Genomic DNA, 27,253 nt, shown 5'->3' on the forward strand with positions numbered 1-27,253 from the left:
TTCAATACTTGTTAGCGGTAGTTTTAAAGGGACGTGACTAAATGATTTAATGAAAAGTTTACTCATGGAGTTCAAGGTTAACTTTACGCAAAATATGTAATTGAGTAAACAAAAAAATTAAAAATTAATGTTGTGCAAACTTTATAATTTTGTAATACTTTTAAGTTAAAAAAATATAAGAAATATGAAGTGGTGTAAACTTTTGCTATTTTTTCTTAATTCAGGATGAGATCTTGAAAAATTGATTAACATTGTAACTATTATTTTTAGAATAAAGAACAAGAAAAAAATATTTTAATTCACTGCTGTATTGGTGTTTATTTTAACATTCAGTAAACTGAAATATTTATTTATTCAGAAAAAGCTAAATTTTTATGTGCAAGTATATTTAATTTAATTTAATTCTGATTTCTATGATTAAATCTTAAAATGTTGCAATAAAATTGACCAGTAGCTGTGATTTGATTCTGTGTCAGTCAGGAAGGAATCATTTAATAATAAACACACGATTTTTGCTAAATATAAACGTCCGTAGAGATTTACGTTGAATGCCACACACACGAAAATGTACCAAAAATGTCCAAATAAGAAAGATACACGGTTGATAGTGGTGCTAAAGAAGGTGATAAAGTGATATCGGTGATATCACACCTTGAGCACGTCATTATGTTTTACTTCTGTGTTTCGCCACAATCTTCAATGTATATTTGGTACGAAACAAAAATGCTTGACTGAATGATCATCCTTCATTCCAGCACTTCAGGATGCAACAGCCACGTTACTGCACATCGCCACTTCCTGCTCCCTCAGTTCGTCCTCAGATGCCACGGCCACAGACATTCGGCAATGTGAGTACACAAGTTTTCATCTCAATCATCTCCTTTCCCCTTTTCATTGGTCGTCTCGCTGTTTTCCTGCCTGTCGCCTTATTCTCAAAGAACAATGATTTTTTCTATAAATAACTCAGTACTTTTGTCTAGACTCTTGCTAAAGAGACACACGAAAAAGAATCACTCAATATCAAAATCATCCAAATTCCGAAAATTCAGTAATCACAAACATTTATTTTCTGAGAAATTCAATAGATATAGTGTACGAAATATTGCCACTGAAAGTGGAGCCATTTTATGAAATCTGCGAGACAAATTTTTTTTTTATGTGACGAAATAAAAAGTTGCCCCATTGTTTGGATGTGATTTTAATTAATAAGGGAAAATCGGTAAATTCTAAACGGCAGAATGTGGTGGATTTTCACAGCGCATGACGCACACTTTGCCAAAAATCGCACACTATCAAACGTATCAAAGATTTGGGAGATCTTTCATCTGAGGGGTGTCCAACTAATTGCATTCTGGAGGATCTGATGATTGTTTCAGAAAACTGCATTTTTATCAGACTTCAATAACGAAATATTAAAAGTTTAGAAAACAAGGAAGATATAATGTAGATTTTGATTACATTTACTTGTAGTATAAACGCGATTTTTTACACACAAAATTCAATGCACAATTGAATTTTCACGCATCCGACACTGAGAAAAATCCGAAAAAGTTAAAATAGCATTCCGGATATGTTAATTTTACCCTGCATTATTGATCCGAAATCGGTGTAAATATTATGCTTTTTAGGTGTATTATGGGTTAAAGTTACCCTTTTTCATGTTAATTTTACCCTTAAAAAGGTGTAAAGTTGACATTAAAAATGTTGATATATTCTTACACCTAAAAAGTGTTAAAGTTACGGGGAAAAAAATTAATCGCACCCCCATTTTTTTTCTCTGTGAAGTTAAAAACACCCGGAGTTACAAGCACTCTAATGTGGCCTGTAAAGGATCTCAGCTACCATAACCTTATCTGGGTTTATCACTGATCATTTTCTATTTTAAATAGTTTGAGTACAGAAGACTATAACGAGAAAAAAATTCATTAAAATCGGTTAATAGGGTAAGTATGCCAAATTCCGGCCAGGTTGCAATTCCGGCCACCTTTTTTGTTCCTCGAATTTCCATGATTTTTTAGTTTTACATACTCTAGAGATTATATAATGCAAAAGAATAACAAAAAATGTAGCTTTGACAAACGACATGACGTGAAAAAGACATTGGAAGAATTCCCGAAGGGCAAGGAACTATGAGAATGAAGGTGGCCGAAATAGGGCACCAACGTTATGTTTACATTTTTATTCATTTTAAAATGTATTAACGATTTTAAAGTAAATAAAGACGATAAACTGTCTACAAGGTTCTAAGCAACACTCCTAAAGTAGAAGGAATGAAAAAAATCAATTTCTATTAAAGATATTACATTTCGAACTTGAGATTTTGGTGCTTGCATGCAACTATGCCGAAATTTGGCACACTTACCCTAAATATTATAGATAGAGTCTAGTCAATTTCGGTATAGTAAGGTTCGGGTCGGGGTACAATGGAATGGAGTAGAGATAGATATGACCTGTCGTCAGAAAGATCTCGATCTCAGATATATAAAAAACTAAAATTTCACCGAAATCACTTCATAAACACTGAAAATATGGTCCGGTCAGGTTATTTTTATTTATAGGTCAGGTCAGGGTAGAGCGGGGACAAAGTACGACCCACCGCTAGATAGTGCTTGACCTCAAAATTTCAAATGGAACTTCTGAGACATTCAACACTGAATTTCGAAAATCGATCATTCGATTAATCGAATATTCGATTAAATCGTATGAAGTTGGGGTGACATAAGAGTTGTAACATTTAACTCTTTCGCGTCACACTTTTATTTATCAGATAAATTCATTTAAATTGAGTTTTTCCTAATGCTTTATTATCAAATATAATAGTTCTGAGAGGAAAAAAATTTTCTATTGCGTGAAAACTCGGAAAAAACCCCGGGTCATATATGACCCTATTGTCCTCAAGGGAAGTGTACATATCATTTTCAAAATCTATATCACGGGCTTTTTAAGAGTTTTTTTTTGAAGTTATTAATTTGGCCAAAACCATGGCAAACTGGATTGTTTTTATGAACACTGTACTCCTGGTGTTCAAGGAATCTTCCTAGTAATACCTTGAACAGTCACTGTCACAATATTTTGAGTGGTATTTGGCAAAAATAAACTTATCCACATAGTTATTCACACAAAATACAATTGCACAATATGAGACGCTTGCAGAATACTCTAAAATATTGCAAAATATGCTATAATTCATCAGATATAAGATGAAATGTCCAGGAGCAAGATATTTTCCTCCTGGATTTCACAAAGAAAAACAATGTCCTAACTACATTTCCCTATAGGTTTGGGACGAAAACACTGTTACCCTTGGGGACAATAGGGTCATATATGACCCGGAAAATTCTACACGCTTTTCTGGAAAATTGAGAGTAGTTTATTATATCAAAATATGCAATATAAAATCTTTGGATATTCTATTTTGTGTTTCTAAAGAACTTTTTGCTGAAAAAAATAAATTAATATAAAAATCTTTAAAAAAGAAAAGTCATTTCACAAAGTTCGAAATTAGTGATTTTTGATCTCAAATATTTTCTTTTCCTGAATATTTGGAGTCTTGAGAAAATTAGCCAAGATTTTTACATCCTTCTATTATGATGTCGTGCACAAACCGATAGATTTCAATTAATGTAAATAGTCAAAAAAAAAATTGTTTTTTTCCCCGGGTCATATATGACCCTAATGACGCGAAAGAGTTAACGTGAGCTTTCTAAATCACCAAAATATTTCAAATTGTTAAGCCATGCCTAAACGATGATCCAAATCCGTCCCGTGGACAACCCATTCCTTTAGACAAGTGTTTGTCTTTCCCTCACAGGTACAGTGGGCAACGGTCAGATCTTGGCGCTCAATTCAAACTCACAGTCAGTAGGGCCCTCTGCCGATCTATCGATCGGCAGAGAGAGACATTCAGTATGGCTCAGGCTGTCGAGTTGAGTGCCACGGCTCTTGCGGTGGGCCGATGTTTCACGCCACTTAAGCCCTGAGCCTCCAATATCCCCACTGTAGAGCCCCATGGCTTTACAAAATTCTGTCAATTAGAATCAGAGACTTGATCGGAGATACGGCCATTTTAAAATTCAATTTTTCACCTCTACTACACCAATACACCAACTTATGGGAAAGGAGTTCGTGGGAATAGGGCTTTTTGGAAAATATCTCACTTTGAAATTTTTCGTAAAATACACGACCTGAGTCTTTTCAGACTCAGGCGTCACTTTTTGCAATAATCTGCGAAATCATATTTGTTGCACATTCTCTCTCTCTCTCGACATCGAGTAGAGAGGTCGCCCAGGAGAGCGGGCTGTGCTCCTCCAGAAAATTAAGAAAAAAGTGAGAAAACTTAAAGTATTACCAAGGATGCTAACTTCTACCATGTAATCGGCGCTACGTGACATCCTGGCAGAATAGGATTAAACCTATTTCTTTATGTTGGGGCCAAGAATTTTGATTCCCTGGGACGGGGTGTATACTTACCTCCAGAAAGTTCCGTTAGTCATTGAAAACTTTTATTAGTTACCAAAATGTAATATTCTGCTTTGAAAAATTAAAAATACATTAATAAAATCAAGTGATAAATTAAAATTTTGAAGAAAAGTGAGAAAAAAAATCAAATTTCATCAAGGATGCTCATTTTTACCGCCTTCTCGGTGGTATGTGGAATCTTGATGGAAAAGTATTCAACCTATTGCTTAATCTATGGGAACAATACAAGCATTTTATGAGCATAAAAAATACTTACAGTCAGTTAAAAGCATAGTTGCTAAGATATGAAAAGAAAGAAGTACAGCAGATTCTCCAAGTACAGGGCATTTCACGGGACATCCGATTAGATATGGGAGAAGTGAAAGAACTGATTTCAGAAATGAATTTTGAAGACAAAGGACAGAACACTGGGGTGAAATGATAACTTTGACTCTCGCTAGTATCGATTCGATACTATCGAATCTCTAGTATCGTTAAATCCAAATGATGAGATGAAATGAGTGTCGGCTCTTCACGCATTGTCGGCTCGTTATTGGGACAGTGAAACATAACCTCACTCTCTCTTGTTCTGATTTTGCAATCGGAGTATTTCAGTGATTTTATTGGTTTTAAGTTAAAATAGTCAACCCATAAATTATATTTTTATGGAAATTGGGCTATTGAGGAAGCCTCGGAAGCTCATCTTTCATTTGGAGCGAGGATGAGAAAATTGCGGTATAAAAACAACTCTAGAGCTTCCGGAAGAAATGCAAGTAAAAAAAATCATCTATACATAATTTCTGCCTTACGCAGGTCTTTTCACTTTGTCTTTTACATTCTCATACAATAATTGACACTCAACGACTTGCTGCAAGTCAGTCACTGAACAAATGACTCCAGAAATTTAAGGAATTATTTTTCATCTTATCAGTCGCGGTGATTTCTGATGGCTTGTAGTGTTTTAAATTTGGCAAGGAGGAGCAAATGATCTGAAGGAAGCACACGCATATGTGACCATTTCCTACTCTATGAAATTAAATCTCACGAGAACGAATCCATGAGAAACATCTTCATCAACTTCCTGGACAGTGCAGTGTGTCAAAGCCAATCACTGAGTATAATAAGATCATCCTCTGATAAGCCGGATGGTCCAAAAATATTTTGTGGTTGTGCAGAATCAACAGAACATAAATTTTCGTATCCAATTTTCCCGAGGTTATTCCGTGCAGAACAAACAAAATTTCACAAGAATTATACTTAATATTATTAAAATTTAAAAAATATCATTTAAATGAGGGCATTTACTTACTAAAAACATGTAAAATCTTCTCTAAATTTCACTTCGAGGGTACAATTCGAATAGATAAAGGTGTCGATAAATTAGTGGCGAGATTTATCGACACTAGCGACAAAAAATGCGGGTTATCATCTCGATCGCCTATAATCGACACTCGACACTAGCGATGGGACAATTAGACAGAGTTATCATTTCACCCCTGGGTAATCACTCCAAATTGATGACGACTGTTGCAACTTTTTTTAGACGCTGGCGGGATAATTAACCGTAGTGGTGGCTCAAAGAAGTGCAGGGCCCGCATTTCAGCGAAACCCACACTTACGTTTATCCTTCAAAACCAGTTGTTGCTAAATTTGTTTTTAGCTGATTTTTTTCTTTTTCTTTGAAATATTAAAAAAAAATCCATTTTTTCTTGAATTATTGTAAAGTCAAAATTAAGTCAATATTAACTATTTTTTCGTCAGCTAAAATTTTGAAATTCAAACATTATAACAGAACATGTATATTAGTCCGAATGGCTGGTATGAAATAAATCTTTCATTCATTCATTCATATTTGTTGGATTACGTAGCTTGGTGTCACTCTCGATCGAACTCTAACATACAAGATCCACTGCAGTAATGTTAAGAACAAGGTCAAAACTCCAATTAATCTACTACGAAAACTTGTGAATGCTCTATGGGGAGCTTAGCCTACACTCATGCGTACGTTTGCTCTTGCCTTGTCCTTTTCTCTAGCAAAAGTACTCACAGTTGAAGTATAGGAGAGATCCGCGCACGCTAAACCAGTTGACTAACTTCATCTATCAGGAGCAATTAATCCTTTACTCGTGAAAAAATAAATCCTATCCAGTAGAGAGATGCCTATGGTTCGTATCGAACTATGGCATCTTCTCCATGGTCACAAAAAAGCAAGACTAAGTCAAAAGCCTCGCTCGCAAAAGCTTCTGCTACTCTGTGAATCCTTTGACAAATCTCCGGGGAAGGCTAGACTTAATCTGTACAAGGAAAACTTTCCAACGATTTGTCCTGAAGGTTTGTCCCGACGTTAAGACGGCGATGGCCGCATGGTGGGTGGGTTAAAAGAAAAAGACTAAATTCTATTCTGTTCTATTCTTATTAAAAGTAATAAAGCGAAGAGGTCCCTGGTTCAAGTGACAAACCACGCCCAATGCTTGAAAAAATATTGTTCAACTGGCTAAGAACTTTCACAGATCACAGCGAAACTTATTAAAAGGGACATAGAGGAAACGTCCTCATTAGAAAGAAATGTTTCTGGACAATACGCAGTAGAGTGTTCGGTCATTTCTTCCAATACGAGAATAATTCGAAACTAACAGATGAACAACGAATTTATCGACGTGATAATAATAATAATAATAATAATAATAATAAGACAACTTATGTAGGACCAATAAAACCCGCCATATGCAACAAGGGCTCTGCTTTGGCAAAATCCTTGCTCTTTAACAACTTGAACGGTGTCTCGTGAAAAGTTGGCATTTTGCGATAGCGTAGTACGGAATCGAGTAGTCGATAAGTACAGCCTTAGAATTAAAAGCCAATGTCGTGAGAGTCTAGTCCTAGGCATTTATTCATTTATTAAAACTAACACAGTGTAGTACCCGTTACTATTAAGATTTAGTTATGGTAACTAAATGAAGAGGATACTGCAACTAATATTGGTCAACTATTTCGTTTAGATATAAGATCAAATTTATAGTTGGGTCTTCTCGTAACAGTATTATGAGGTTGTTGGAACTAAATTTTACTATTATATTTTAATCCTAACCTCCATGTAGTAACAGTTAAACGCTGTCTAAACCACAGTGATATAACGGGATTTTTAGTTTTCCTACATAGATGATGAAATTGAATATTAGCGGTTCTTTTGCGGGTAATGACAATTAAGTTTCTAAAGATTTGACTATTGTATGTCGAATCGCTTCTCATTCTCTCTCTCTATTTCTCTTTCCATACAAACACAAATGCAGGTTAGGCCAAGTGGGATACACGAAATCGGACATCAATCACACATTTTCCGCTCTTTCTCCCGCTCTCTCATTCTCTCTCTCGGGCTGTCACGTTTCTCTCTGTCGGTGATTCTCTCAATGATGTCAGATACGTGTAAAATGAAGTGACGAGGATGTATGTGTGAGAGAAATTTCTCTTAAATGTGTGATTAGAAGAGAGAAAGAGAGAGATTCTCCAAGCATACATTCTCAAAACCGCCACACGACTAAACATCTCTCATCTCTTGCGCCGTGGCTGCCATTCTTACTGTTCTGTCATTGCTTTGCAAATGAAAACATGGTGTCCTGGGAGTGGCTCTCAATAGTAAAATTTTTATAATATTACAACTATTTCACCCCAAATATCTCTGTCAATTGGCTAAAGTGACTAGTGTTGTTGTAATTAATATACTTTTGTACATTTCAATATGGAAAAGTGGTAGTTTTGATTTTTTGAACGAACTAAAACTGGCTACAGTCAAAGTCGTCAAGTGGAAATTTGCCCTTGATTAGATGAGGAAGATTTAGTCGGCCAGTATAGTGTGAGAGAAAATGAACATTTAAGAAAAGTTACTTAATACTTTGTGCTAAATAATAGTTATAAAAGATTAAAAAAAAAAAAACATTTGCAAACTTATACAAATAAGTTTAACAAAATCATCTTCAGGAAGTTAACCGATAATCCCATATAGCAACGTTTTTTTATTGTAACAGAGAACCGGAAACTTTTGCAAGAGAGAGAGAAAGAAGTGGCAAAAGTCGATATTTTAGCGAATAGGTGGAAAAACTAGTGAAAAATCACTGTTTTTTATTTTGATTAAGTGAACAATCGCTTAATTTTTGTTGCTATTTTTTTCTGTTCAACCCTGAAGGTTGCTGCAGACTTTGCAAAATAAAAAAGAGCAAAAAAATTGATTAGACATTTTGACAAGTTAAAAGTGTTAAGCCAAAAGTGACAAATACAGAGAATTTTCCATGAAACTTTTTCAAACTTGGTCTGAAGAGAAAAATTGATTAAATGAAAAATTTCAGATATATTTATTGTATGAATTATAAAAAAGAGAACAAATTGATGATATGTATATCATTTAGAATGATGGCTGTATAAAAATTTTCATTCCTGACACTTTATAAATAGAAATTATTTATAAAAGCCAACATTGGATCTTTTTTCATACAAACACAACTTTTTATTTGTACGTGCTCTCATCCACGAAGTATATATATATATACTACATGCAAATTGCTAAGAACGGAAAAACGCGAGAATCGTCTCTTTACTGAAGGCATTCCAGAAAGGCATTTAATTGAAGAGGCACACAACATATATAATAAATTCCAGTTTCAAAAGTTGAAAAAAAACGGAATAAATAAAATAAAAATTATATATGAAAGAAAATTCCGTAAATGTCAAAAATGGACTTTTTGATTAAATAAATAAAAAAAATAATAATAACTTAAATAAAATAAACGGTTATAAAGTGAAAAACGGACTGAAGATATACACAAAAAAAAACAATATTTTTTTCTGGTGGTTTCCTCAAGGAATGGTAGTTATTTTGGACGTCAAAAAGAACAATTATAAAATGATGGTAAGATATTTTCAATGTAGAAAACCCCATAATCCCTATATACTGCATTAAATCCATTGCATTAGATTTTCTGTTACAACATAATTTAATACTTCCGTGTCGACCATTTTGAAAGTGCATGGCCGAAGAATAGGTCACTCAAGTTGGGGAGAAGCGTGGTGGTGTTGCTCAATTTTTTGGGGTTGAAAAGAGTGGTTATATGCTTTTGCGAGGGTGTCTGTGGCAAAAGTCCAAAGAAGACGGTTGTGGTACGACGCCAAAAAATCCATCTTGGGAGTGTTCTTCTTGTGCCATTTTACACAAAGTGAAAAGTGAGTGATATTGCAAGAGTTTTCCAACAAAACTAAAGAAACAGAATACACCCCCAAATTTTCATATGAACAAAACACACCCCATATCGGAAAAATCCCGGAAGTTATGTGTGTACCATTAAAAATTTTAAGTTTTTCTGTAAATACAGCTTAACACCCACGAAAAATTGCATCTGCAATATAAGTACAAAAAAAATAAGTGGAAGATTTGGCGAAAATTCCACATAAATTTCCTTCTTGTAAATCAGTTCATTTAACCTCAAAAGGCGCAAAACCAATCGATTAGGATGTGAAAAGGGTGTGGAAAGTGTATAAAATACACTAAAACTGTATAGGATGCTTTTCAAAGTTTTTTTTTTTGTTGATTTGTTTATAAAACCATTTTATGGATTTTCTCCTTTTTAACATTATATTGCATTTTTCCTTGTAAAATTGTAGTTCTTTCTCGGTATTTTTGCATATATATATAAAAGAAAAAAAAGTGTTTTGCATAAATAAGTGTGGAAATGTCAAACATACATGGTTTTGTGAAGGAGGGTGAATATTTTTCTGTGAGTTTTTTGCTGCCACGATGAGGGAGAGAAACACATGAGAAACACGTTGGTTTATTTTTGAGCAATATTGCTCTATGTCGTACTAAAATATGGGCGGTACCGGGTATTAAAAGGAGATGCAACTAACATGTTCTAAAATGTCTGATGAAATTTAAAAGAGGATTTACGAAGAAAGTCATTTTTTTGTTATTATTCTTTATCTTCTTTTTTTTTCTTCTCAAAATATATAATGTAGAAAATATGATTTTTAAACTTGATTATGTAAACTGATTGCTATATTCACATGGTTCAAATATTTAAACACAAAAATTTTAATTTCAGAATATCCATTTTAACTGTGACGATTTTTATCAGGCAAGTGTGTTTTTTTCTATTGTAAAGCTTTTTTAATACCTATATGCAAGTTTCTCTATTATATTCCAATGAAAAATATATCATCGCAACGAACAGCCAATGCTGTATAAGAATTTTGGGATATCATTATTTTTTTTTTAGAAAGAAATGTTTAAGTAGGGTAAGTGTGCCAAATTTCGGCATAGTTGCATATAAGCACCGAAATCCTAAGTTTGAAATGCAATATTTTTAATTCATATTGATATTTTTTGTTACATCCTTTTCGGGAAGGTTGTGTGGAACCTTGAAAACTAGTTTATCATATTTGTTTTCTTTAAATCACTGCCTAAAATATTGAAAAAAATATGGACATTGCTTTGGGTAGTATTCCGGCCACTTTGTGTGAAATACCGGCCACCTTTTTTCTGACCACCTTTTGTGACGCACGGATAGAAAATTTCAAAACGTCAAATGGAAATTGTTTAATATGTAGTTTAATACGTTTATATGACCCATAAGCCCAGAGATCTTCCGTGTAATTTATCCTGAAGACCTGAAGAGTAGCATCTCAAATTTACGCGCAGATTCCCGTAGCAATTTGCCCTTCCTGAACTCTTCTAAGGCCTTTTCCACGTCATCTTTTTCATAGAAGCGATGGTTTTTTTCTCTGGACATTGTAGAACTCAGAAATTGAAAAAAAACATAAAATGAATAAGAAATTTAGGAAAGCAAAAGATGTTGCCGGAATAGGCAACACTACCTCACCGGAGAGATGCTCACAAAGTATATACTTTTTTACGCGAAATGCAGGATCCAGCTGCGAAATTTTACCCGAAATTTAAAGATTGGTTCACTATTAACATAAACAGAAACAATATTTAATGAAAACTAATCAATTTTCATGAAAAACGCAGAAGAAAAACCTTCTGTCAAATCACAAATCACAAGACTGCTAGAAACACAATCGATCTGTCACATTTTTTGTAAGACTCTTTCCACACTGAGTTTTTACAACGCAATTTAAATTCAAATTATACCCAAAAATTTAACGGTCTTTGTGTAATACATCCTAAAATGAATAAATATTTAAAAGCAAAATGAATTCATTGACTATTCGAAGATTACATACATAATTTTAATTAATTTATTTCCATGGCCGAAATTACACTCAAAGTGGTCGAAATTAGAAGCTGGCCGAAATTTGGCACACTTCCCCTAATATTTTTATTGCCTATCTCAATGAGAAAATAAAATTAAACATTGGTATTTTTCCATCTCTAAAAGATTTAAAAATAAGATTAAATATCCCGTTGATATTTTTGATTAATTTTGATTTTATTGTATGATATATTTATTGAAAAAAAGTGGCAGGATACTTACATATATGCACTATCTATAAGACAGTTTATTGATTTTATTTTGCCACTCCAAAACTAAAAACAAATTGTTGAAATTTTATTGTCAATGACAATTTCTTCCTTCGTGTGGGGGCAGTATTTTGACTCACGAGTGACGTTGGGATCATTTTTCAATTTTTCATTTTAAAGCCTTTCGGTCAAACGTTCAACCAAATTAGTAACAAATATTACGAAAATCGTTGTCCCAGGAAAGAACCAGGAGCTTAAGAACGAAGCAAAAAAGGTCCTACACTGAGAAAAAACGGGGGTGCGATTAACTTTTTTCCTCATAACTTTAACACTTTTGAGGTGTAAAAATATTTCAACATTTTTTAATGTTCATTTTACACCTTTTTTAAGGGTAAAATTAACATGGAAAAGGGTAACTTTTACCCCTAATACACCTAAAAAGCATAATATTTACACCGATTTCGGATCAATACTGCAGGGTAAAATTAACATTTCCGGAATATTACTTTAACTTTTTCGGATTTCTCTCACTCAGTGTATTAGATATAATTAGTATTTCGGCTACTAAGCAAAGAGGTAGTGGAACTGTGAATCTTGAGGAAGGGTGTTAACTTTTTCTGTATAAGGAGTAGCATCAGTAATATCCGCACAGGCGGATGTGGGAATTCTCCAGTTGCCTGGCTGTCAGACTGGGTTTGTAATGTCTAAACACACAGCGGGAGAGTGATGGGTATTAAGATCAAGCTTGAGAAATTTTTCTTGGCGGTGTTGCAGATGTACGCACCGAACTCACCGTCAGAATACTCAGCTTTCCTAGATTAAGTAGAGGAAGTCCTAGATAAGGCAACTTCTCAAGCGGATTCAGTTGTATTGTTTGGAGATTTCAATACCCATGTTGGTGTTGACTCTGATACGCGACCCTACTCGAACGGGCACCCCCTGACGAGAATCTCCACGGTCAAATTTTGCTGAACTTCTGTGCAATCAAAGGTTATTCAATCTTAAATACCTTTTTCCGGCACAAGGACATTCAAAAATACCCCTGGAACAAACGCAAGATTTGGACGTAAGTCAATAATTGACTTTGTCCTTATACCCGGTATTGGTAGGATTATTGACCAGAACGTTCGAGTTTTTACCATTGCTGAACTGTTATCTGAACATTACCTACTTTTCGCAAAGTAAAGCTTAACGAAAACCCTCCCGCACTACCTAATGGCCTCTTTCGTGACCTTTACGTTGAAGCGAGAAAGGCTGCAAAGCTCGCAGTTAAAGCTGCTAAACAGGAATAGTGGAAAAAGTTCGGTGAAAAGTGGGAGCTTGACTACAGGATAACAAACAAAACTTTCTGGCAAACAGTCCGAAGGGTCCGAAGACTCAGAGGGAAGAAGAACAATTTCATCCAAGGAAAGAAATCTTCTGACCAAAAAGGTGGAGGTCTTAAAGTAAAGTCAGGAAAGAAAGTAGTCCTTCAGAGAGTGAAGTCCTGTATGCGATCAGTAAATTGAAAAATGAAAGGGCTGCACGAATTGAGAATGAGAGGAGCTGCAAATTGCCCCTTTATGATCTAGGCAGTATATTGTCTGTGTTGCTTAATCACAGTTTTATGGTGAGACGCCTGTTGTGTGAATGGGAAAGCTTCTGAGGTTGCAATAGTCGTATCAACATCAACCCTTAAAAAAAATGACGAAATATATCCCAACATGTGGAAAATCATGGGTATAGCAGGGATCTGTTAGCTCACGCGTGTCATTAAGGTGGCTTGGCAACCTTGGCAAAGTGGGAGAGCACCAAAGAACTGGCAAGAACAAGGACACGAAGTATGTCATTGTGGCTAGAAGATTTAATATATCATCAGAAGATTCACTGAATCTATAATCGATCAAAGAGATTTTGTTAAAACAATATATCACTGAATACATCAAATTCAAAGATTGATACAGGGGGAGGGCGGAACAGTCGAAAAGCCTTAATTATCACGTAAAATTGGAACTTGAAATAGGTTGAAAGTGACTTCAGTCCATTTGGCAAGAATTTTTCCCTTGGGTACATTTAGTCTAGATCTAAAATCTAGATCTAGACTGTAAATAATGCCTTTCCTCAACCGCTTCGTTCTCAGATAGAACATGAAGAACACCATAACGAAATGACTAAAAGTAACCTGAATATTCCCGTACTAATGTTGGTTTACAAATCATCTCCAGTATAGAGAGATATTCAAAGTTCTCTCTGAACCAAAGCACAAAAAAACCAAAAGCAAGTCTGAAGTCTTGCAAGAGCTTTTGCCACTTGGTCAAACCACTTGACACCGGAGGCCAGACTCAATCTGTCAAAGGGAGTTTTTCCACCAGATTTTGTTGAATTAAAGGAATGCTTTCCACCTGGTGGTGACCAAGACTGGAACACACGAAAGTCTCAATCGTATGAAAAGCGGCGTTGCGCGCTCGAGAGACAACACCCCCCATTTGTGTCCGCTTGCCATTGACTTAGCCTGCTTTTGGGCAAAACGAACTCGAATTTTAGGCCTCGACACGATTAATAATAATAATGTTGGGTTAAAACAATACAGCTGGTTCTGTAGATTATTTTTTCAAGACATCAGAAACAAAAAAAAACTTTTTTTAATATGAGGTGTCTTGACTATATTGTAAGTAAATGCTAGACAGATTCTATCTAAATATGTGTAGATAATTTAGAACTTTGTCCAGCATTTACAAAATAGTCGAGACACCGCATATAAAAAAAATATTTTTAATTTAATGTGATTTTTAAAGTTTCGTGCACGAAACTTTAAAAATCGCACTAATAATTTCATTACACTTTAAAAATTACACGTTTATTTGTTCTCTCTATAATACTGAGTTATATTACAATAATAATTGTGGTAATTCTAATTTTTAGATACTTGTAGATTATTCGTTTCTTTTATTTATTTAATAGTTTGGAAAAAAAACTGCTAAGAGCTTAAAATTCTTTTCACAAAAAAATGTCAAAATTCTTATAATGGCATTGGTTGTTGAAACTGATGATACTACACAATAAGCACACTTCTTTAATATTATTATAACTTTAAGGGATCTATTTCTGTTTGAAGATATCAGATTTATATTAATTTTTCAACATATTAGTGTGCAACCACTACAAATTGTGTTGCTAAACTAAGTTATGTTGAAAATGTTTTGGATGGGAAATTAGATGGTCTGCCCTTGGAGAAAATAATTGTTCCAGAACGTAATATTGTGCTACTAAGGAACTAGATTTATGTTCAGCAAATTATAGTATAATATACATAAGTCCAAAACTTTTTAGAACACTTACAGGACTTAGGGTAACTTTTAGAGTTTCAACAATACATTTTATGTGTGCAATTCTGAGTTACTTTTCAGATCAAAATACATTCTAATTCTAGACTTCAACTAGACAAGAAGTTAACCGCCTTTTAATTTTATATAACCATTTTTTCGAGCATGCTGAAATAATATTTTTGACATTAAAAAATTTATCAACTCATTCATTAGCTATCTAAAGAGATTTCATTCTCTTATTTTTTATATTTGATCCATGTGAGTCAAGTATTTTAGTATAAGTTAACTATAAACCACTTTTTTTAATCCGTTTTGATTTGTAAGTATAAGCTAGGAGAAAGTGGTCTGCCTTTGAATGTGGCAGAACATTTATTTTTTTCTCTTATTTCCCAAAGCAAAAATTCTATTTTGTTAATCGAAGTTATTAGAAAAAAAGTTAGTTGTATTGACTATAGTTTAGAGAATAGGGTTTTTACTTTGGAAAATAAGAGAAAAATTGAAATATTCAAAGGCTGCCGCATTCAAAGGCAGGCCACTTTCGCCTATAGTTTTTTTTATCTGGCAAAATCTTTAAAATTATTGCTAGATCTCTTTGCCGCAATTTTGATAGCAATATTAAGTTGAAAATCAAAGAAATTTTAAGATTTCGGTGTTCTGAATAAAAAAATTAAATCTATCGAATGTCTTCAAATCTTGATATCCTTAGCAAAAATCATTATCTTCTTTCAATTTTGTCGCAGGTTTTGTTATTTCTAGTTTTAATACTTAATTCATCATAAACTTTCAAACTCAAAAACAAAGCAATATTTCTTTGATTTAGTGATATTCCATTATCTGCAGTCTTCGCCTTTCATGTGGTCAAATTTTTACATAATGTTCTAGAAAATAAATTTTTAATTTAACTAAATTTTGATTATCGTGGCGTGATTTCTTCTTTTTGAACAATACTCGCATGGAAAGGATTAGCTAGTGTATGAACTGCTTAAGAGCGCCAACAGTTCATGGCGATACCTTTCTCCCTTTTTAACTTTCATTGTGGCCGGTAGCAGTTCATGATCAGATGAACATGTAGGAGAATTCTGTAATACTTCGACAATGTCATATGACAAAGCCTTTTAACTCTCGACCTTGAAAAATCGTTATCAGAAATAATTCAATGGTATTTTCGTATATGGATGAATGTATACTTAGGTAATCTCCTAAAACATATTCAAAAATAAAAAAAATCGCACGACGCATTATCGAATAATCCCAGAAAAACATTATTTTGGAGGGGAAGGGCAGGCATGGGGGGAAAGTGAGGAGCATGTTAATGATCCTGAGGTGGACTTATAGGGGGGTGGGTTTCTCGAAAGTTACACGTCTCTATCTCTAACCGTTTTGTCTCTGTAGAGCTCGAGCAGTAAAATATCAATGGCGCACATTTTCTAACTCATACTAAGTAAAAACAAATAACTCGATTACCACTGTCAGATTTTGAACTGTCGTGTGACAGTTCCATAAATCTAGAATTTTCCTTTTACCAATTGAATACTTTCTTTTCCTTTTTTCTAACATTGGGTGTGGTTCGATTTAAGTGCGATTTCAACCGAGGATTTCAGTGCAATAGTCTATCCTTGATGACCCCAAAATCCGATGATTGTTTGTATCTTCGGTATCTTTGTAGTTTCAGTATAGAAGCCGAGCAATACGACATCGAATTTGGGTATTCGATGACCCCTCCCCTAAAATTATACATCAACATTCGCTAGTGAAATTCTTAAGTTTTATTTCCTTATTCAGTACTGGTCGAGAGGGTCGAGAAATACAGTTTTGATATATCGGTATCTTCGAAACCGAGAGGTTGCTTAGATGAATACTTCGTCCATATACGAAAATACCATTGAATGATTCCTAATTACGTACGGGTGTTCAAGGTAAAAGGTCAAAAATACTTGATAGAGCTATTTCTAAACCAAATGGTACTATGCAGGGGCATTACATTTCCTATGTTTCCCATATATTTCTAGCGAGCCGAGAAATTTTTTGAGTTTATTAGCTGTTTTCTGTCATTGTAGAATGAATTAGTAAAAAATACTAATACAAAATAAAAGCCAATTTAATAACGAAGAGGCAACCGAAAACCCTAAATTGACAATCTACATAGTTTTGGAGATATCTCGTGAAATGTGTACGAAAACAGGGAAAAAATTACACTAAAACTGGTCGCATTTTTCAGAGCTAGTGTCACCCCCCTGGTACTATGCACAGTCGTAAAGGTCTTAGAATTTCGGACAAGTCCTAATCAGTTCCAAACGGTAATAAACCGGTTATGAGCCGATAAGTATTTTTTATCAGAAAATAAATTGTGTTACTCCTAAGCTACTTCGAACGATACCTTGAGTGATTTATGAATCGTTTTAAATCGGTTGTGAACCGGTAAGCTGTAAATAATGCTAATGTGCTTTTGAGGTATAGCAAATAAGTCACGAGTTCGAGCATTTTGGAAAGTATGGAAAGCTTTGCCATCCCATAACGTCAACAGACTATAGTGGCCAAACGGTTGTTGTGAATCTAGACTTGGGGTTTTTACCCCTTCTCCATGTCTGCATTCGCATCATTAAAAATTTTTTTTTCGTACCACTCTCATTTCCACAAAATCGTGATTTTTTAAAAAATATGTATATCTCGAATTTGTTTTGGAAGTTGTATATGCCAACTTTATATCCATCAAACATTCCTTTAAATGGTTTTTATTGTCAAAGAATTACAGTAGACTCTCGCTCAATTGGCTCTTTTTCAATCGATTTTGTTTTATCGTAATTCTTTATATTTGAGCGCTTTTTGTGGAATTTACAATGATTTTTACGCCCAAATCTCTCGATATTTTGGATGCCATTTTGCCCCATATGTCCGATTGAGCGAGAGTCTACTGTATCAAGTTTTGATGGCGTTTCTCAACCAATTTTAAAGAAGGAAGTTTTACACGTTGATCGATTTTATCAGTAAAAACTGGTAAAATGCTGAATTCAAATAAGATTTCTGTGGTTTGGTAAAACTTTCGAACATACAATTCTTAGTAAAAAAATATATATATGACGTGTAAACCGTGTAAATAACTATACGTCATACTTAATTTCTATACCATGCTTATTGAACTCCCTTGTTAGTACCCTATAAAAATTCTGAGCTGTCGTAAGCACTACTGGTAAGGAGGTTGTAGGCATTACTAGTATACAATACGAAGTCCATAATTAAAGGGAATTTTTCGAACAAAACCCCTTAATTTTACTCCTAGCCGTCAGGACTTCACGTAAGATATACCTATTGGATACCGGTATGGCATAAGTATGGTCCCCCTTACTTATGCCTTACCACTAGGGCATATGTATAGAACACATGTAATGTATAGTTATATCTCAGTTAATTAAGGCATATGAGTATGCCTTACATAGGCCCTACATATTATGGCTTACATAGGTCATAATTAACCCTTACTTTGTTATAAAGTAAGGCTCACGTGTAGCTCATGATAGTCTTACGTAAGGTATTCTTGTAAGTTTTATGTATCCTATACTTGTAATGTGTAAGTCAATATTACAAAAAAAAAATAAAAAAGACAACTTTCGTCCTTTTTTTAGTGGTAATACCACCCACCAACCACCTCGCACCTCTCTACTATTATTGTAAAGAACTCTAACTACCAATCTAACACATTTTTAGTTGGAGAAAGACTCTTCCTTACCTTGCCGCTGATGAGATTCGAACCTGCTATATTCCGTATACGAGTCCACTGCCTTAACCACTGAGCCAATTCCCATATGAGATCTACTTCGCAAAGTTTCCTCATAAGGTGCGTCTCATGAGTGAAATGTATGGCATACGTAAGCAGTTTTTAATGATTTTACGATTTCAAAATTCCATTTCTTGATACCCTTTCTATTTCTTTACATATGTCATACAAAGCAATAAGCTTATGAAAACCATTTTGCACTACTTTAACAGATCTGCCAAGGGATCAATCGTTAAAGCAGTAAACTTGCATGAATATAGTTATGGTTGCACGTTCTGCAGGTTCGACAGAGTCTTTAAAAGAAATCTAAGTAACAACTTTTTTCCTAAGAAAAGCTATAGTATTGTTTTTACTTTAACAGTTCAAAAATTGATTAAAAATACATTCATACAATGAAAATACATTTCAAGTATCGTACTATTGTTCTACAATATGGTGACGTCTGTGTATAGAACATGTAAAATGGCTTAGGTTTATACCTTACGTAGTCAATACAAGAAACACTATACTATGACATACAGATGAAGTTGTTTCAGATAGTCCTTACATATTACCTTCCTGTATGCAATACTTATTCTCTACATAGTACACCTTCCAAAAAGATATGTTTCATTTTTTATCACAATTATGTATTAAAAACTTCGATACAATGTTAATAATACTTTAATTCACTCTGGACAAACTTCATGTTTAGTGAAAATAATTTTGAATATATGAACCGCCAGTGTTTGGCAGCTGTCACCCGGATATCGAAGTGCTGGATATCGAAGAGTCTACTGTATGTAAATTTGCTCTAGAGGTGAACAAAAAATTATTGAATTCTCGATAATTTGTATAACATTTTGCCCTAAATGCCCAATTGAGAGAGAGTCTTCATTTCAAATTTAACTTTTGCAAAATTGGTCATTTCTCAGCCATCGAAATGGATTTACAATGTAATAGTCTTTAAATTTGATATACATATTTTATGTGAATTTGTTACTTAGGCCTTTTTCCAGTTTTTAGTTCATACGAATATTATATTGAACATTAACTGGTATGTAAACATTGTTTATAACAGATGTATTTTTTATTTATTGCATTCAAAAGCAATACAAGTACAGCATAATTGCACATTACAAGAAATGTAGTAGTACAATATAGTCTACAAGATGTTGGTATACCCTTCGCTTATTCATTTTGTTTAGACTTCTTGAAGTCACTTCGTATGAATGCCCTACTTAATGTCCATGTATGGTCTATGTAATCGTAAATTGAAGTCATTTCTACTTTTTGGCTACAAAATGATTACATATATGGAATACATGCTGCTTACATGTAATGACTTATATGAAGTCACTACATGTATTCCTTATAAAAACCTTACATATTACTCTAAAGTAATTACTTACATGAATGATGTAAGTAATGTTTACATTTTACCTCTACAAGTTCCTTTAAAACACATTACTTGTAATGAATGCTCTAGATAGTGCTTACATGTAAGGTCAGAATTTTTATAGGGTAAACTGATTTATTGATCAACATAGATTTTAGTACAAGATGTATGAAACTAATCTTTTGGAAAAATTCATCTAATGAAGTCACAGTTCCACATTCCTCTAATACCGGGTATTACCACAATTATCATCTCTTGCTCAGCAAATTCTCAATGTCCATTTCCTATTAGGAAGAAAAAGATGTGGAGAATGGGTTCATTCTTTGCTATTTCTTTTGAGAAAGTAGTAATTTTATTAGCAACTCATACATTGTAGTGTTCCAAATGGTTCAAAATCGTCACTACAAATTTTTCTCCAGTGTCTTTTAATTTTTTTTCTTTTGGTTCGGTATGTGCACTTATGTATATATGTATGTGTAATTGGGGAGGAGGGGATTTATGTTGAATGTGGTTGTTTGGGGAATTGCGGTGTTTGAAAATGGGGGGAAACTGTTACGTTGATTGTAAGTTAACGCATGCGCTCCATTCAGTCTCTCTCATCTCAAACAGCAGGGAGTATTGGCTTGAGGCATTTCAGCAATCAGAATGGAAATTTTATTTAGTTCTCTACTTGTTCGTGTAAAAGAAGAATAAGGAACGAAAAAAAAGCAAGGAAAAGACGGAGTAAATTGGTATTTAAGAAGGGAAAAAAAAAGAGATATTGGGTGAGAAACAAGAGCAATTTTCTGGTCATTTCCGTGAGATACTCTTGAGTGATTTTATCGTGAATGTGTGAAAGAGAGAGATAGGATAAATAGTTTCATCTAAGGATTCCCCTCTCTTGATATTTTAGTACTTGGGACTTTTAGTACACTAACTGATAAAAAAGTAGAAAATGTAAAAAGTATTTTAGTGTGAATAGCTTGTCTGTGGGTGAAAATCAATGGAAAAGACCAAATTACTATTGGTGGTTGTTAAGCACTTCTGGCCGGCTTTTTGGAGCACAGATTGTTCTTTTATTTGTGAAATTTAATGAATAGACTTGTGAAATGTAACGTGGCAGATTTTATAAGGTCGCTCTATTTGCTATTCACATATTGGTGAGTGTTAGGAATAATTAAGTTTTTGGTTTTTTTTTGTTTAACCAATCTCTCACGAAGCTTTCCGTGAAATTATCGTGCTTGATTTTCAATATAGAAAACAAAGTATTTGCTCTACTTTATCAAAGAAAATATTCATAGACTATTTTCCAATTGACTGCCCACCAAAGTCTCAATTTAATAATTGCATTTAAATAAATCAATATAGAGATGTCTTCTTCTTCTTAAAAAAAAATTTTTTAGAAAAGAAAAAAATCCATAAGCGTAAAATGCAATATTGTAGCGGATGTTCATTTCAATGTAAGCACATTTCTCTTTTTTATTTTAATGAATTGTTTCCTTTAGTCAGTATACTTGATATTTTGAAGTCCAAGTGTTAGTTAACACTTTTATGTTAGTAGTGTTATAATACTTGTACAGATATGTGGAGAAGTGTACTCATACATTTGTAAGAAGTGAGAGAAAACAATGGTAATTGTGGTCAGCTGATTATATCTAGTGGAATTCATGGGAATTTAATGGATTTTTTCTTCTTGTCTTCTCGAATTAAAATGATGAACCACGTAAAAAAAGAACAGTTTTCGTGTGATATCTTTTATGGTTTTTTTTACGAAAAAAATTCACCTTAGATTACTTAATAGAGTGTGAGAAGTCGTAAAATATCGTAAGTTTCTTATGACATATTTTCCCAAGTTATTCAAAAATGCAATGACACAGGAAGCACAGACTTGAGCAGTTTAATTGCAATTTTATTATATATCACTGATTTGTTATTGTTTATTTGTGTAATGTTCTAAATTCTATCTAAGCTTAGAGTAAATTAAGAAAAGTAAGATTTTTAAGACCCTAAATTAATTAAGTTTCATTACAAATTGATTGAGAAATGTGCATTTTTGAGGGCTTTGACCTTTGATACGTACGTTATTATTTGAAAATTATACAGGAAATATCCTTGGAAGAATATTATGGGTAGGACAATTTTATAAAGGCGTTTTAAAAATTGCAATATTTAAAAAAAAATGTTTGGACGAAATGTTCACCTGGACCACCTCAGAAACATATCAAAAAAAAATCGTAGAAGTTTTCGAGAAAAACCATTAAAACATAGTTTTGGAGGGGATGGAGAGGGGTCGGGGGGAATAAAAAAACGTCTAGATAGTTTTTTCTTACTGGGGGTCATCGAAGATCGGAACTTGATATCTCTTACCGTTTAAGCTTTAAGCTCTAGGACGGTGACAAGTTAAAAAAAAGTCGATTATCTAACTGCTCTCTATTTGAGCTCGAGCAGTAAAATCAATCACATCGTTTCAGAAATAAACCCTCGTATTGTGAATATTACTACTATTGTGAATGAGTAGTAGTCACGAGTTCAAGGATTTCGCAGTTTTTTCCACTGGGCAATTTCTTTTTAAGTTTACCGGTTTGCAACCTATTCGAATCAATTTATAAATCCCTCAAAGCATAGCCCAAAATAGCTCAGAAGTAGTATAATTGAATTTAGGATAAAAATTAGTTATCAGTTGTGAACCGATTGGAACCAGTTCAGTTTTATCGGAATCTCCAAGACCTTTCTATCGAGTCTAAACATAATACCATTCGGTTGAGAGATACGCTCTCTAGAGCCTTTTTAAGCAATGACCTTGAAAAACCGTTATTAGGAATAATTCAACAGTATTTTGGTATAAGGCCGATATTTCGGCCCGAAGAATCTCCAGACGGACTAAGATACGTACTCCAAATAAAGAAAAAAGTTCTATGAAGCTCTTAGTAACTGAAATGAAACGTATTGTTTTTCTGATATTACTAACGTAAAAAATTGTAACTCGTCATATGACTTAGTCATATTCATACAGAATTCCCCTTCATGTCTGTCAATATTTGCCCCTACACTGAGAAAAAAGAGGGTGCGATTAACTTTTTTCCTCAGAACTTTAACAATTTTTAGGTGTAAAAATATATCAAAATTTTTTAATGTTAATTTTACACCTTTTTAGGGGTAAAATTAACATGAAAAAGAGTAATTTTAACCCCTAATACACCTGAAAAGGGTAATATTTACACCGATTTCGAATCAATACTGCAGGCTAAAATTAACATTTCCGGAATGTTATTTTAACTTTTTCGGATTTCTCTCTCAGTGTAGTATTTTTGAGAAAATTAATTTAAAAACGCCTCAAAAGTACATTTTATGCCATATTCTAGAAACAAGTTGTTTCAGAATATTATAAAGCGGTAAATTTATTTTCATGTTTTCTGTTACAAAAATATCTAAAATTTTCCTACATAAAATTTATAAATTTCAAATAATTCACATAATAATTATGCAACATTCTTTAAACTTAGCGAAAAATTTATTGTAATGGTTTGTGTGTTGTAAAATTCTGATTTGTAATTCTCACAAACAACTAGCAATTTTTGCCAAAATCTACTATAAAAGTTTCCAAATTTGGAAATAGTTTGGTATAAAAGGCATACTTTACTATTTTGGCTTTGCGGTTTTATTGCCACATTCGGTGTTCTTTTCTTCAATTATTTTACTGAGAAAATAACTTTAATGTGCGTTGAGTCGGTTATCATATTCGTGGTAATGTTTGGTAAATTTCTATTCCCACATATTCTTCATGGGGACATTCCTAAGTCGATCTGGAAGTTCTTAATGACACCGAAATGAAAGTTAGTGTCAAAAAAGCGGATTGTTTTTTTTTCTTCTTCGTCTTATCTCTTAATAACGCCCAGGAAGAATTATTATGTAAATTATATACACATAAAAATACAAACAATTGACTATAGAAAAATTCACACTGATGTGTCTTGAGTCTTGACATCAGATTTTCATTGAGTAAATTTTTATCCCTTACTTTTTATTACTTTATGTTTCTCTATTCATCACAAACTTTTTGTTTTGTCTATATGTTATATTCACAGATATAATATTAAGTGGTGTGCAGTCAAAAGTGTAAAAAAGATACATTTCACTACATTTCGATCTCTTCTGTGAAGCATGAACTTATTAACATTTTATGGATAAATAATTAATTGGCGGCACTTGAAGCCGGAGAAGTTGTGCTGTGCAAATCTATGTATTCGTTAGCTTTATGTTACCAGCAATGAAGCCAGATGCAATTTTAACCGGAGGAATTTTCTTGCTATGCTTATATTTATTTATTCAATATTCAAATTCTTTCCTTGATCATTTAATTTTGGTTGAACGAAAGGAACATTTTTCAGCGAAAAAAAATGTTATACTTGATTTAAATAATGAAAATATAATTTTTTTTATTAGGAGTATTTATTACACACGTCTATTTATTATAGTTAATTATAATTATTTTTTAAACTTATACTATCTCGCGACTTTATTCGATGATTTCAGTGATTCTCGTCAAGAGACTTGTATTTGAAATTGTGACGTAAATTTAGAAATAGTTTGGAGCCTTAGTGGGTCAGTGGATAGAGTAGTAGCTCTATGACTGTGAGGTCTCGGGTTCAAAGGTGAGCAGCAGCAGAAAAAGATTTCTCATGCCATATCGGCTTTAAATTCGTCCAGTGAATGAATGAATAGTAATGTCAATGGTGCATATTGGCAAAAAAGTGAACCGCCTAAACAATAGAGGCTGGTACGAAAACGAGTTTCGACATGAAAGTGGTACTTTAGTCGATACAAATATTCACTGTCACTGATCCCAAACACACACCGAGAAGGGATGCTGTGATATAGTAGCGGCACTGGTTGCTCACAGAGCTGTGATATGGAGCGGCTATCCGTATCGGTGAATAAGATGTAATAGGAGGGAAAGTATAAGGGGCCCAATTGGTGGCCTGGATGCATCGGTAATCCCGATATTGAGAACTGACCCCTGGCAAAATCTTATCTTATAAATAGTTTAATTCTTAATAGAGCAGAGGAGAGTGGGATTTTTGGAACACTTTTTGAGGTATTGATACTAAAAATCAATAAACTCTAAGAATATTATATGGTTCACAGTAGAGTAAAATAGACTAATACGGGCTTCAGACCTAAGTCTTAGCCATAAGGCTTAACTTTTCTAGATTATTATCAGTCAAAAATTTTTGGGAAATTTTGACTTAAAAATGGACTATTAAAGGGAATTAATCTATTTGAATTAGAAGAACAAATTAAACTGATTGCTATTTAGGATTTTGAGACCTTCAGAAACTAGGCTAAACCTCTAGTCTGAAGACGGTCTAACTCGGAATCTTTTCAAATTCGGAATTTAGAGATTTCCTCACTATTTCACATGGTCAAAAAGTAAGAAAAGACTATAAAGAAGTACAAGTCATGTGCTTAAGAGTGCAGGGTTCTTTTGATCATCTAAAACAGTGAAGAAATCTCAAAATTCAACAATTAAAATGCATCCGAATTTCTCCATTTTACTTTAAGAATGACAATGACAATGTTATATGGCAAATTCGTTTTGATTATTCTATAAAAAAGCTTGAGTTAACTTTGAGAAAACCCGAAAAACATGGTTTTTAGGCGATAGAGGGGGGGGGGGTGAAAAAACATCTAAAGATATTGTTTTTTTTTTATTGGGGGTCATCGTAGACTGGAAATTGATATCTCTTGCCGTTTAAGCTCCAGGACGGTGACAAGTTAAAAAAAGACGATGTTATAACTGCTCTCTCTTTGAGTTAGAGCAGTAAAAAGAATCGACGAATCTCGGAAAATATATGGACTTGTTTAGAAAATAAAAAATACTATATCTATCGTTTAGTTCCTAACAAAAATAAATGCAGCTCTTTCTGCTATAATTTGTTATTCCAGCATTATAATAAGGTGCGGTAACTGGATCGTTTTCCGAAGAGTGCTACTTAAACGCTTGGCTTTGCACTGATGAAATTCTTTTTTACTTCTTCTAAATCCATAGAATTCTGTTTCATTCAAAAAGATAATATAAAAAATTATCAAAAATATTATAGAAAATTTATAAAATAATGATAATACTGAAAGAAGTCAGCATGCACTAACTGGGTCGCCTTTTCGCTAATTCACTTTTAATTAAACCTTTGGATTTAAAATGCTTTTTCACAAGGAAAAAACAATAAATGTTTTCAATCAACCAGCTCAATCAATAAAACAGCGAAAATATTGCTGCTAGAAAATTTTTAGTGAAGAACCCAGCCGGCACAAGATTGAAATGAGTCGATTACACTCACTTATTTAATGGATAAAACTATTATTTTTACTTTTTCTCAAACTTGAATAGTTATATTATGTTACTGTAGTGACTATATTACGAAAATGAAAATAAAAATATTATTTTAAGTGGATTAGTTATAAACGATCCAAATAGCGAAGCGTCCGGATTAGCACACTTGACTGTAGTTAATGTTAAAGGCACATGTAAAACACTACTTCAATAACAATATCATCCCTTGATTATTCTTTCTTTATCCTTGCGAGGCTTGGGCATTCGAAATAGGCTTTTTTATTCTATTCCAGCTTTTCAATTCTCAAGGTTGTCTATACAACAACCTCCATGGGAAAGTTCTCTTTTTTATATAGAGCCACTTGAGCTTACTCAGCTTACAGAGCCGATAGGTAAAATTTTTAAAATCTGGGTCATCGGGGTTATCTATTTTTTTTAAATTGTCATTTAAAATTTTTAACAATTCAGCTGTTTATGACTGGTGTTCAGGAACCTTTTTTTGAATAACTTACTTCTCGGTAGTCACGATTACTCAGATTAAAAAACCATCAAAAGTTAATAATCC

The 27,253-nt window shown here is 33.5% G+C and overlaps 1 protein-coding gene across 16 annotated transcripts in view; it reads left to right on the plus strand.

Moving 5' to 3' along the window:
* Positions 1-27,253, plus strand: part of LOC129801201 (protein alan shepard) — a 110,126-nt gene that overhangs the window by 3,405 nt on the left and 79,468 nt on the right. For 4 of the 16 annotated variants that reach the window (XM_055846010.1, XM_055846008.1, XM_055846018.1 and 1 more), the window contains exons 2-3: positions 756-848; positions 10,545-10,577. In XM_055846010.1, coding sequence (XP_055701985.1) covers positions 765-848; positions 10,545-10,577 — 117 coding nt within the window. In that variant the 5' untranslated portion in view covers positions 756-764. The other 12 variants (XM_055846012.1, XM_055846009.1, XM_055846020.1 and 9 more) reach the window with 5 other exon arrangements.

The sequence above is a fragment of the Phlebotomus papatasi genome, chromosome 2 (assembly GCF_024763615.1).
Source record: "Phlebotomus papatasi isolate M1 chromosome 2, Ppap_2.1, whole genome shotgun sequence".
NCBI lineage: Eukaryota > Metazoa > Arthropoda > Insecta > Diptera > Psychodidae > Phlebotomus > Phlebotomus papatasi.